The sequence below is a fragment of the Equus przewalskii genome, chromosome 21 (genome assembly GCF_037783145.1).
Source record: "Equus przewalskii isolate Varuska chromosome 21, EquPr2, whole genome shotgun sequence".
NCBI lineage: Eukaryota > Metazoa > Chordata > Mammalia > Perissodactyla > Equidae > Equus > Equus przewalskii.
Window position 1 is genome coordinate 49,776,689 of NC_091851.1, and position 13,498 is coordinate 49,790,186.

At 56.1% G+C, this 13,498-nt stretch overlaps 1 protein-coding gene across 6 annotated transcripts in view; it reads left to right on the forward strand.

Annotated features, from left to right (window-relative positions):
- MYT1 (myelin transcription factor 1) overlaps positions 1-13,498 on the forward strand; it is a 68,795-nt gene that overhangs the window by 23,290 nt on the left and 32,007 nt on the right. For all 6 annotated transcript variants that reach the window (XM_070587837.1, XM_070587839.1, XM_070587838.1 and 3 more), the window contains exons 3-6: positions 5,475-5,526; positions 6,539-6,569; positions 12,094-12,156; positions 12,783-13,030. In XM_070587837.1, the coding sequence (XP_070443938.1) occupies positions 5,475-5,526; positions 6,539-6,569; positions 12,094-12,156; positions 12,783-13,030 (394 nt within the window). The remainder of the gene's footprint in view (positions 1-5,474; positions 5,527-6,538; positions 6,570-12,093; positions 12,157-12,782; positions 13,031-13,498) is intronic.

Consider the following 13,498-nt stretch of genomic DNA (forward strand, 5'->3'; position numbering starts at 1 on the left):
CGGGAGAATTTCACACACAGTGGGACGTCCCCAAAGAGGGGACAGAACCGTCATTGCAAGGACCCAGGGGTGCTGTGAGGCAGAGCAGGGGTGCAGGCATGTGGTTTAGCCTCAGAGATCAGAGAACGGAGAGCAGGATGTGTGCCGAGGGTCCTGAGGTAGCAGAACTTCTACATCTTTGAAGCAGAAGGCTGCTCTTTGGGGAGGGTCCCTGATCTGGCATGTGGGTACATGCTCAGAAGAAAGGAAGCAGGGAAGGCTGTGCAGGAAATGGGGCCGGGGAGGTGGCTCTGAAGGAGTCTACTGGAATGCCTCGTGAGAAGTGGAGCAAGGAGCATCGTGAGCGCTGATGTAAGTCCCTGAGTGGAGCTTCTTCCCAGTGGCAGGAACATGGATCCGCCACGACTCTCCACAGGGGCTCCACAGCAGTGGTGTGTGCTATGGCCTTGCCCTTGGCTGTGCACAAGTGACAGACTAAAACAAGTCTGGGCCAGCGCCCCCCGCCCCTGCCCCCCGCCCGGCCCGCTGGGAGAAAGGGGAGTCTGGGCAGGTGCTGTCAGAGTCAATAGGGCAGGTAGGTGATGGCCAGTTTCCTGCCACCTCCTGTTATACCCCTCTGCCCTCCTTAGCCCATGTCACCCCTTCCTTCGAGGCAGGGCTGCCTGTGGTCTCCCAGGAGTCAGTGAATGCTACCCGCTTTGTCTAGCTCTTCCGGGAGGAAAAGCACCTCAACCTCCCACAGGGACACTGTAATCCGCATAATCTTGGGGATTTAAAAATTGTCCTAAGTCCATTCTAATTCTCCAGCTTTGCTAGCTGTTGGAACGCGTTCTGAACAAAATGAAACCTTAACCTATCTCCTCCCCCAGCCCAGGGCTGGGGGTGAATGTTCATGGTGGCCTCAGGAGGCCTGGAAGCCAGTGCAGCTTGAGGCTCAGGCCTCTGTTGAGTCCCTCCTGATGGCTCCTGGGTCTCAGAGACGTTTCTGACTGTTCCCATTCGTCTGGCCGTTCATTCTTACATAATATGAGCCGTGAATGAGGCTGTGCATTCTGCTCTCTGCAGGAGAGACAACGACCTCAACATGAATGGATGAGCTTATTTCAGATGGAGATGTGGACCATGAGGGAGATGAGCAGGCACAGGGTGGAGCCTCAGCCAGGGGGTGGGGGTGGGGGACGGGGGGGCGGGGGGGGGCGGGGGGGGGAGGCAGGGCACAGGCCTGACTACTGAGAGCTGCTGGCTGCCCAGGATGCTCCTTGTTCCCCAGGTCTGGAGTACCTCCCACCCTGAGGCTGTGCTCCCTAAACGTCCACAAGTCTTCACCCGTCCAGCAAGCCTCCCCACACCCACCCAGGCTCCAGAGTCTGAGCAGCACCCTCCCTAAACCCCTTCCCTGTAGTGAAGGACCTGCCCCCTTGGGCACTGAGGATGCCCCGAGGGCTGGGGAGGCAGGGCTGTGTCTGAGGCTGCTTAGGAGCAGGCTTTAGCACGGATTCTATTCTTTGTCGAGCTCTTAGCCATCCATGTAGAAGGGCAGGAACATGACTTAGGGTGGACAGGAGGGAAGCTCTTTAGCCATGAAGGCCAGGGAAGAATTAAGAAGAAAAGAGAGTGAAAGAGGGAGACAAAGGGAGAGAGACAGAAAGAGAGAAAGAAAAAGAAGAAGAAAAGAGAGACAGAGAGAAAGTCAGAGAGACAGAGAGAGACAGAGAGGGAGAGTGGGGATGAGTGGGTGAGCCAGGAAGAGAAAGCAGGGGTGGGGTGGGGTGGAGGAGCACCTCCAGAGGTCACCACAGGAGTCCCTGGACTTGGGTTGGGGGTGGGCAGACCTGGCCTTTGGGGGTAAAGGTCAAGATGTCACAAAGCCTGCTGGGCCTCAGACACCTCATGAGAGATCTCTGACTGGACATTCTTGGCCTTTGAGAGCGAGTCCACCCTCTCTGCTTGGTTACTGGCTGCATGTCTGTGTTCTGAGCGCATTTCTCACGACCACAGCCTCTGTCCAGACAAATCTACAGATTTCAAGGCTGCTACCTGCATTTGCTTTTTGGTCCCCGAGTCTATAAACGTCCAGTTCAGGGAACTGTTCGGTAAGGGTGCTGTGCAGAGGGGTCCGAAAAGGGACTGGTCTTTGTATCATGTCATTGTGAGAACCGTTTGGTTTAATAAGAGCTGACATCATTAATTTTGACTTTAAAATATACAGAACAGAACAACGCAGTAACATCCTTTTGAGTGAGACTACCATTACACGACAGTAATAAAGTGAGTTAAATGGAGGGACGAAGAGACGCTCCTGTCTGGTTAACAGATGTGGCAAAACAGGACATATTTGCCTTTGTAACTTTTTTTCCTCCACATAGTTTCCTACTGAAGACAGAACCACTGACATATTAATCAGGGCGAAAAGGCAGTTTAAGGAGCACGGGGGGCTGTGACACACACTCCTGGTGGCACAATGCAGTTGGCGTTAGAGAAACAGCACAGGCGACGCTCTTGAGAGAGGTCGCTGGCCCACAGTGGGAGGGGGTCGAGTCAGCTGCGATGAGGGGCCCTTTAGTGATCTGTGGGTGGTGCAAAAATAGGGACTTGATTGGTTTGTGCTTGGAACAAGTGAAGGGTTTTAAAAAATAAATCAGTGAAAAGTTGGGATGTGTCTCATTGTCTTTGCATCAGTGAGTGGCTTGTCTTTGTGGTGGGGGCAGAAGGCCCTGGGGGCTGCCAACAAGCCAGGTTTTGTGAGTTGGGTGGTGTGGGGCTGCCCAAGCACCGGTCCTCCATCTGCCACATGGAGCACCGACGTTGAGGCATGAGGACAGCACAGAACCCACCCCTGAAGTGCTCTGACTTCTCCAAGAGGGAAAACGGTGTAACTCGAGTGGGGCTTGTTCCATCACAGCTCTGTCCAGATGCTTCTGGGGCAGCCACCACTGCTAGTTTCAAACAGCTCGGAAATCAAGTTTTCCCTGCTTCCCTGTTGACGTCTCAAGTCATCCGGCTCTTACAAATTCATTCTTGTATTAAAGAGTTAACCCTCATTCTTCCTCCTGTAGTTCAGATTTTCCCTCTTTAAAATCAAAGATACATGCACTGAAGAGAACTTCTCACTTATTGACCATTTGATGCAGATAAATTGCAAATGGAAAGGTGCTCAGCAAACACATACACAGCTGTCAGCTTCGTCAATGGACTTGCGGTTTGCAAGCAGCGCCCATTACGCATCCTTGCAACCCTCTGTATTCTCTGCTCTTTGAATAATTTATCCGCAGGAAACCCAAATTGCCAAGGCACGCTTTAACCTAGCAGAATGCTTGCCAATTTCCTTGGGAAAACTGACAAAAAAAAAAAAAAAAAGAGCTGTAGATTGCATTTCAGCTGAAAGCAGGCGCCCGCAATCAGATGCATTAGCCCCATTGTGAGGCCTGCATCGGAAGGCATCGTGCTCGGCTCGGCGCAGACGACATTTGAAGGCTCGTAAATGTAATGAAGTCCCTTTGACACCTGCTCCTCTCTTCACTTTAAATGTGAGCCATTGGTCCATGGGGAACCTCTGCTTTAAAAATAGAAATTATAGCAATTGTCTTACGTGCTATTGGAAGGCTGTAATAAGTACACCGCTTGTAGCACGTGGCTCTGAGCCTGGAGTCAACAGGTTGCATAAATTGCTCCAGGTTTGGATTTTTCTTCCTTAACAAATCCCATAAATCACTGTATGCTAGTGCTGCCCATGGGGAGGTTCACTTTACAAATTTCACCTTCTAGTTGGGGAAACCCTTTTCTCCCTTCCTGGGCCGTAGTTTGGACACTTGTCTCCCGCTGGCATTGGGGTGCGGCAGCCTGCTTCTGCTGCCCTTCCTTCCTGTCTCAGCTTCTTCTTGCCCACTGTCTGGCTTTCCCTTTGACAGCCTTGTTTGTGGCCTGGGTCAGGTGGAACTGCTCCCTTCCTTCCCCTTCATGGGGTCAGGTCATGAGCCCGGCTATGTGGGGGCCTCCTGGGGTGTGTGGGGTGCACCCTGTCAGGCAGAGGTGCCTCCCACCTGGTCTCTCTCTCCCTCGGACACTTGGAGTGCGTCATGGTTCCTGCTGACCTCCTGCCTTCCAGTCACCTGCCTGCTCAGATTTGTCAGGTGTGACACAGGTGGGGGATTCTATGTGATTACTGTAGCACCTGGGGCTTCTCCCCCTGCCCCAGGCCTGTCTGTGACCCTCGTCCACAGGCTTCACTCTCCTGGGGGTTCTCCTTTGTCTCCCTCATAGGACAATGTGGGTAGCACACCCCATGACAGTTGGTCAGGGGCAGGGAGTGTTCGGGGCATGGGGCACTGATGGGCTCAGTTGGGGTGGCCAGAGGCTGTGTGGGGTCTGGGCTGTATGGGGTGCCTCACCCTTTCCTGGGAGAAGCAACATCCCTGGGGAGGTGGCCTATGGGTTCGGTTCAGATGACCTCTCGGCCTGCATTCCTGCCTTAGCCCGGCTCTCAGCAGAGACTGCTTCCTGCCCCTGGAGCCGTGCCATCTAGCATGGTGGCCACGGGCACTTAGCACATGGCTGGTCAAAGTCAGAGGTGCAGTGAGCCCAGGAGATGGGCAGGGTTTCTAAGAGTTAGCACAAAACAAAATCCCATTCATAATTTTTCATACTGATTGCTGTTGAAGTGATAATGTTTTGGATAGATTGGGCTAAGTATAGTATTAAAATTAACTTCACCTGTTTCTTTTTACATGTACAATGTGGCTATTGGACGGTTTACAATGACATGTGTGACTTGCACTCCAGCCACTGGGCAGTGGTGCCCTGGAGGCCCCTGTGCCTCTGGAACACATGCGTTGGGGGTCCTTTCTCAGTTAGGGATGGTCTGGTCCCTGAGCTCAGGCTGCCTCTCCCTGGGACAGCACATGGTAGAAACTGAGGCTCTCCATCCCTGGATGCTTCGTGGGGGCCCGTTGGAGTCCCAGCTGCCTGTCTCTAACAGGACAACCTTTGTGCCTTGGGGACACTAACTCCCCTGGGAAGCCGGGCTCTGGGGCACTGTGGGGTCAGAGTCTCCAGGGCGACCTGCTCTGGAGCCTTGGCACCTGCTGGCCTGGTGAACAGCTGCTGGTGCTTCTTACTCTCACCAGGAGACCGCGCCTCATGGGACCCCAACTTTACAGATGATCTGGCAGATGGGGCAGGCGTCAGGCCTGCAGCTTCCTCCTCCTTTGCTACCTCCAGGCCAGCGGGAGGGCCAGGAGCAGAAGATGGGGGACAGCCTGGCGCTGGAGGTCTCTGCTCCGAAGCACCTCCCCCTTGCCTGCTGCTCCTGGTCCCAGCCTCTCCCACCCTGTGAGCCTATTGCTTGTCATCCTGTGTCATGGATTCACCTTTATCTGCAAAGCTTGATCCAGAAAATGGCTGGAGGTCCCCACACAGCCCTTGAGGGTGGTTCTGTGCTGTGTTCCTGTTAACATCCTAGTTGTTTTTACTTGCAGATGAGCTTAGAAAATGAGGAAAAGCGAGCTAGGACGCGATCCAAGGCCCGAGGTGAGTGCCGCCTCCCTGCCCCGTGGTGGGGCTGGCCCGGGCAGTCTAAGGCTCAGCTCCAGCCCAGAGTCTGGGGTTCTAAAGCTGTAAATGCCACTTTCCCCAACAGTTTCCTTGGAGAACAGAGACCCCACAGCGCTGAGACCCTGCATACACCTCCCCTATGCTGAGCTCTGGGTCCCAAGGTGTCTAGTAGCCTTGGGCCTCTTCAGCCTCAGGGCTCCTGGCAGGGCTGCTGAGGGGCCTGGGGTCAAGATGAGGAGGCAGAGACAGCTCCAGAATGGGGGAAGTGAAGCTCGGTTAGAAGACCGTTCTGTTTGGAAATGAGAGGCTGCCAGCCCTCCACCACCAGCCTCTTTGCTCCCAGGATGTCAGTCTTGGTGCTGGCAGGCCTGGGAGGGTGTTGGGCTAAGCTGGCAGTGGGTGAGGTGAGAGAGGGCCAATGCCCGGCTTGCTCTGCAAGGACGGAGCCTGACCCCGTGGCTGGCCTCGCCTCCCTGAAACTCAGGGCACGCCGGCCAGGGCTGCGTGTTCCCGTGTGTGGGCAGCCCTCACTGAGTGGCGGAGAACACTGAGCTTCCCAGGCATGCCACTCAGTTGGACCTGCACGTTTTTGCCCCCAGCAGCCTGTCACTGAGGGAGCAGCCACTCAGCCCCTCTGTGCTCTCCAACCAGCTTTATCTGTTGGGTCATGTTTCCTGCCAGAAGCCAACTTCTACCTGTGATTAGAGAAAGAGATACCGTGCTGGCCCCGGGGGCCGGAGAGCCTGCCGTAGGCGAGCGTCTGTCCCACCGTGCAAAACCACTGGCCCTCATGGGAGTGGTCTGGTGTGACCATCAGAGGAGGCGGCTCTCTCTGTTAGACCCTGGAGGATGTTCTGGGAGGTCGGGAAAAGATAGGGTTCAGTTCTCACAGGGATTGCCTCCAGTTTTACTCCATTTGTCCTGTCAGGGCAACGTGTCTTTTTGATTCTGGCTCCCACATGTGCTTCTGTTTCTCTTTCTCCCCCAGCGCCCCCAGAGCCTGCAGGTGCCGATCTCAGGTAAGAATGGCTTCCTGCCAGCACCGAGCATTGCCCGTGCCTGTGACCTCGGCACCCTAAATGTCCCACGCTGGGCACTTCTGACTGACTGACTGCATCCCGAGCCCTTGCTTTCCCTCATGAGGCCCCTCCTCCTCACCATGTGTCCAGCTTCCCTCACCCTGCCCCTGCCTCTCCCATCTCCGTCCTGGTCCCATCACGCAGCTGGCCTCTCAACAGGGGCACAGACGTGCTCACACCTGGTCACCACCAGGACCTATCGCCATGGGCTGCAGCCAGCAACACGGGGCTGTGTTAGTGGGCTCTCACAAATGCTTCTGGGTCAGATGGTCTGAGGTCCCATTCAGCCAGAGATGAGGGCACAGGCCATTCCATGTCCCGAGTCGTCCGCTGACTCAAGATGCAGATCTTGCATTTGCTGAGCTCGGTGACTTCCAGATTCTAGGTCACATCCCACAGGGACAAGTGTCTTGAGAAGGAGGGAGGATAGCCTGAGGCAGCGATTTGCTGGGTCGGAGCAGGAGGGGCCAGGCTCTCCTTCTTGGGGGCAGGCTTGCACGCTTGCTGGCTTCTGTCCTGGGCTTGGCCAAAGCCTTCTTGCGTGGAGGGAGAAAGCCACTGTGTGCTGGCCATGTGTCGGGGCTGTCCCAGCACTGCTCACACAGCCTTCGTCTTGCTCAGAGCTCTGATGAATGGTGTCCGGTAACCGGCAAAGAAAACTGCCCCTGGTTTCCCCCTTTTTCTAAGGAGGGTAGTGCCAATGCGTCCTGGCTCAAAACACTAGATAAGGAAGGCAGGTGGTGCTTGTCAAGGGTCCACAGTGCCAGGTGGGCACTGGGCACCCCATTTAATTTTCACAAATTCCTTGTGAGACAGGGTCAGACTTGAACTGCAGCTGAGACAACATGCCCCAGGCTCTTCCTTGAGGAGATGAAGGCGCTCCTTCCTCGTAGCAGCTCTGGTGCTGAGGACACCAAGACGCCCGGCACCCAGCACCCAGGGCGGCAGATTGGGGGGTCAGTAAGCGGCTCCGCCCATACTGAGTCAGGAGTGACGCGCTCATCTCGATGGAGGTTTCCGTGAGCTTCCAGCTCCCGGATGGAGACAAATACAACCTTCTAGTTACTGAGGGTCAATGCTATTCTTTCTCTGCTACCTCTGCCACCAGGTTAGCACAGCTCACTCCACATAATTGCCTGGTTCCAGGCCATCGGCCGCTTCTTAATTCCTAGGGATAAAGATTCTCGCTAAACTGTGAACAAATCTGGGGCCAGCACTATCTTATTCTTCACCAGATGTAGAACGGATGGCTCTTGACAATCAGGAAAACAAGAGGGCCTCAAAGTGCCCGGTGCCTCCAACGTTTGAGGCTGTGACTTGGAGGCAGAAGGGGAGGGGATATGGGAGGGTGATGCTCAGATCCCCAGGCCTGTGGCAGGCTCTGCAATGGCTGCACCGTCCAGTCTTGATCTCAGGGATTCTCATGGGAGCACTCCCTGGTGGTGTTATAACCCATTTGTGAAATGGGGAAACTAAGACTCAGAGAGTTTAAGTTTATCCAACCAGAAGAGCTGAATCACATAATCTACTGCTCCAGTCCTGGGCCACAGGGTGGGAGGGGTGAGGGTGCAATGACAGCCAAACCGGGTGCCTATCAGCTCCACAGAGTGTGCTTTGCCTGAGCACGGAGTCAGCTCCCTGCAGGGAGGTGCCTTCTGATGGGCTGGACCACTGGAGAAGACAGCATGTGATGCTCAGAGGGGCCAGGGAGCACAGGGTGGAGAGAGTGCTTCCAGGAGGAGGTGCTACTTCCCCTGGGCCATGTGACACTCACCTGGGGACATCTTGGGGACAATGAGATGGAGAAGGCTGAGCACAGGACTCAGGGAGGCTCCAGGTTTTGGTAACAGATGAAGTTACGGGGGACATTGAAGATGCAAACCTGAAAGACTAGGCGTTCTCTGGTAACTTTGAAGCAGCGGAAGCAGAAGTGACTTTCAAAACAGATTTGTTCTGAAATATTCTGAGAGAGGCCCTAGCCAGTGGAAGTGAGGGGACTGTGTGGGCATCTGGATTTTGTCCTCCTTCATTACTCTTGTGGTCTCAGCTTATTCACTTAGTAATTTACTTAGTGAGACTCATACTTTTTTAATGGAGAAACTAAGGACAAATGCATTGACATTTAATGTTCTAGCAACAATGCCTTCAGCAATTCTTCAAGCTTCTGAGAATGGATGCTTAGAGTAAAGTGGAACAGACTGTGTCAGGCCAATCGCACAAACTCTGCATAGAAGGTGTCGTTTATTCCTGTGTGCACAACCGCTTGTTGGCCACGAGCTACAAGAGGGGATGTGATCCGTGCTGTGCTCATGGCTCACACTCTGTGCACGTTGGCCGTTGTGGGCATGTTTTCACACAGGAGTGGGCAGATACTTTAAGCCAGGTCTTCGTCCTCTTCCAGCACACGACAGACTGAGGTCAGACAGACAAGATCCCTGTCCTGGTGGGGCTGACACTGTGGGTGCCAGCACAGGGCGAGCGACCCACAGAGAAGACTCCCCCACGATGTCAGATAAACTCCTGCGGAGTCACTTGAAGCAGGGACCAAGTTATGGTGGAGCTGCACGGTACAGGCTTTGCTCTGTGGATGAGGGACTTACACCCCATTGTCCCAGAACTCCACAGCCCACCCCCTGCCCAGCTTGTCCCTTCCCCAGATCAAGCAGAACCCCCAGGAAGCCACTTGTTCTCTGGGCAGGGGCAGGTGTTGTGAGGCGAGCTGAGGAGAGGATTGGCCTGGAAGAAGCAGGATCTTAGCTGCCCACTTTGAGTTTCACTGTGCCCTGAATTTAACACCCAGTGCCCAGGAGAAAACAAACAAAGCTGGTGGTTTTTCCCTTTGCACCAGTGATGAATCAACAGACACTTCCACTTGTGTTTTAGTCTGGGCCCATCTGCTGTCATACCACCTCAAAGTGGCTCTGCTGGTGACGTTGGTTAGGCAGGAGGGTGGGGTACCAGCCCCCTCTGCAGATGGAAGTGGCTGGACCCCTTTTGGAGCACCTTTGGGGCCACCTCCAAGTTCTGGGAGAGACCTCTGTCTGTCACACCTGCATCCTGGTTCTCTCCCAGCCCGTCTGTCCTCACCTGAGGGCCTTCTCCTTGAGCCACTGGCTGGCTCCCACGTAGGGGACAGATGAGAGTGGGGGTCCTCTACCTGCCTCCAGTCCCCTCCAGGGGCGGTGGCCGGAGCATAGGGCTTCAGCTTCCCCTGACACCTATCATTTATGTTTGGATCTCTTGGAGCGGTCCCCAGGAGCCTGCTCAGTGCACCATGAGCAGCCCTCGGAGAGCCCCCTGCCCATCTCCCTGGCCCTGCCACATGCAGGGAGCCTCGCCTGGGGCCCGGAGTGTGGGTGTTTGGGTCTGCCTCTCCGCTTGTGCTGACGAGAGCCTCCTGAGGCTGCTCTTCCTCATGTTCCCCGGCCCAAGCATACGAAGCCGTTGGTGAACCCCGCACTGGGGGTGCTCGTGGGGGAGCCGCATGACCGTGAGGCAGAGGCTGCTGTCATGTCGCCTCTGTTGGATGTTCCCTTGGCTGCCATGTGGGGAGCCAGGGTCTGGGGGCTTCCAGCTTCTTCTCCTAGAGTGGCCCTCGCCAGCTCCACACACACGGACTCAGCCTGTCCCACCGCCCTCTGAGTCGGGGCCTGGGGTGCCGCCCTCCCTCTGGGCTGGAGGCCAAGACCCTTCTGAACTGGAGGGTGGAGGTGGCTTGGAGCAGGTGACATGTTCGAGGGCAGTGCCAGTGCCCGCAGGCCTCCACAGCAGCTGTCACCTAATTGCCTGATTAACTCAGTGATTAATCAGCTAATTGGGGTCTCAGCTTCGAATCTCCAACAACAAGGAGCTCTTGTGAAAAGTCTCAAAGCTAGTTCTTGAGAGAGTGAAAGCAAATGTGGGGCATAGATTTTAGAACAGACGGGCTGGGGGCAGCGGCAACTCCTCTCTGTCTGGGAAGGAAATCCACAGCAAATGTGGCCCATCCTCCCTTCCCCCTTGTTCCCTCTCTGCTTTCTTTTCTTCTTTTCAAACACAATGCAAATCACACTGAGACCAGCCAGCAGGGAGGGCTGCAGGCAGTGTCCCCATCAGAGACCCCAGCTCCCCAGAGGCCGCTGCTGTGTTTGGGGGTGTGAGGCTCTGCCTCCACAGACTGCTCTGTTCTCCCTGACTGGTCAGTGGGTGTGGCCTGCATGGTCAGCTGGGCCCCACAGTCATCTGCGGTCAGGCCCTTGATCAATCAAATTAGAAACCACTGGGGGAGTCTGGACAGAAGTCAGGGGTGGTGCCACTTCTGGGTCCCAGGAGCCTCGAGGTTGGTGGGCCTGCACCGTCCTCCCTTCACAGGCTCTGAGAAGCCTGATCCGAGGTGGGGAGCTCAGACCCCATGACGTCGATCCTGTTAGAAACAAGGTCTTCCCATCATGGGCAGGACCGCCTGGGCCACACCCTCCGAGGAGGAGCTCAAGCCCCCTTCAGGTGGCCTCTGGAGGGCCCTCCACTTCGCTAGCTGTCAGTTGGCTGCTCCATAATACAGAGTCATGGCAGCTCCTTGCAGTCCTTGGTCCGTGGATGTGCCTAGCCTCACACGCCACGCTGGCTCTGTTGCCCTGGGGAGCCGACTCCTGGGGAAGTGGGTTGGGTGGTGTGGTTTGCATCCTTGATGAGAGGTTTCCAGAGTTTCCCATGGTTTGTTTCTGTGGGGAGATGGATGATGGTGGAGGGTGAGGAGCTCCTGGGGGTCTTGCCTCTGTCGCATGCTGGACCTGGGGTGGGCGCTGCAAGAGGCTCTGTGTTACCCCCACTGAGGTCTCACGGGCAGCTCCTGGGTCCTTGGCCGTCCTGGCTTTGCCTCCCTGGATGGGAAGCTGGGACCCACACCAGCTTTCAGGTTCTGGAGTGGGGTCTTCGCTGCCATGTTGCACCCGCCTCCAGCTGGAGACCTCTGGCTCAGGCCCAGCCTGTGTGTTTGCAGTTGCTCCTGCCTGGTGGTGCCGGCTCCACTTGCAGGCGAAAGGCTGCAGGTCTCAAAGAGCCGGTGACAGCTGTGGGGAGTCCCAGTGTTCGTGCTTTGCTATTGGGCCAGCCTCAGATGCTGGTCTGAGAGGGTCTCATTTCCCAGCCCCTGGAAGTCTGGTGGCAGTTTACGTGCAGTGGGAAAGACCTATTCCAGAAAAAAGGAAGCCATCCAGGAGAGGCTAGTGTTGGAAGTCTTGATCTCATAATACAGATCTTTAATTAAACACACTTATAAAATTGTAATAAGGCATTCATTTATTTAAATGGGGTGAGTTGTTTCATTAATTTTTAGCAAACTGCGAGCAGCCACTCTGAGATGCACTATTTGGAGATAATCTTTTGCTCCCCAGGGTGAGGGAGTGGGGTGGGCCCAGAGACTCCGACCCTCCCCATGCCGGGAGGGGCCCTGTCCTGGAGTGATGGCTCCTGCTTGTCTCCTCAGCTGCCCCACCCCAGGATGCACGGGCTCGGGACACGTCCGGGGCAAGTACTCCAGGCACCGCAGGTAAGGAGGGGGCCTCGCCCAGGTTCCTGGGAAAGAGGTTGCGCTGCCAGGGTGCTGGAGCCCCTTTCCCACTCTGAGCCCTTTCGTGGATCTAGAACCTTCCATCTCTGCCCGAGGCTGCGTAAAGGCAGTGTGCTCCCATTCGACCCTGTCCCTGTGTGGGAGAGCTCAGAGCAGACCTGGTGCACACTGGGGTGACCAGAGTGAGGTGCCACCTGATTGTCACTGTTGTCACCCTGTGGGTCACTTGACCTCAGGCGCCCACCACTGCAGCGCCAGGTTCAGAGGATGGGAGAGGGTGTGGGGATCTGGAGGTGGAGGTAGGAGCCCGGGCACTGCTTGGTGGGAGGAGGTGGCCAGTGTGACGAGGCCAGGCCTCGTGGAGGGAGCCGCTCCGTGTGGATGGCCCAGTGGGGTTAGGTCCTCCTGCTTTCCAGAGAAGCAGGAAATGCAGTCTGAAGCACAGTTAGGAGCTTTTCAGTTAATGTGAGTTTTAAGCACATCAGCCGGCCAGTCGTTGGGCTGAGGGCAGCGATGAGATGCAGAGGGAAAGTGGCGTAGAGGGTGAAGGCGGAGGGCCCTGGGTATCGACTGCCACGGTGGCCCGAACCCGCTCCTTCCCCCAGTTTGCAGAGCTGCCCTCTGGCCAAGAAGAGGAAGCTGGAGGGCGCGGAGGCCGAGCACCTGGTGTCCAAGCGGAAGTCACACCCCCTGAAGCTGGCTCTGGACGAGGGCTACGGCGTGGACAGCGACGGCAGCGAGGATGCTGAGGTGAAGGACGCCTCTGTGTCGGATGAATCAGAAGGAACTCCGGAGGAGGATGAGGCTGAGATGTCAGAACAGGAGGAGATTCATCGCCCTGAGCCAGCTGAAGGTGCTTTGTTGCTCTTTCTCCTCGAATAAAGGGAGCTTAGTGTGGCCCTGGAGGCACGCAGCCTGTGGATGGGGGGTGGGCGTCTGAGCGAGTGAAAGGGCCGCCGAGAAAGCCCTTCCTGAAAACAAGGCAGGCTTGTCCCTGACGTTTGCTGAGGCTTCCTGGAGAGGATCTGGCACAGGGAGTCTGGGGCCCGTGGGGGCATCTGAGAGTGAACACTGCGTGTGTAATTGTGGATGTGTATCTGCACACGTGTGAGAGAGAGATGTGCAGATGGACATGGGCTGTCTGTCTGTGCGTGGGAATCTCAGACAGACCCTGCCCCACCTGGCTCTTGGGGAGAGCCACTCGGGGCACGGTGGAGACTGTAAGGGGGTGCCCTGTGAAGCCAAGAGGGGGAACTGAGGGGCTCTCCCTGCTTGCACTTTCTTCCCCGTGGGGCACCCAGGCCTTGGCAGGTGCTGGTAT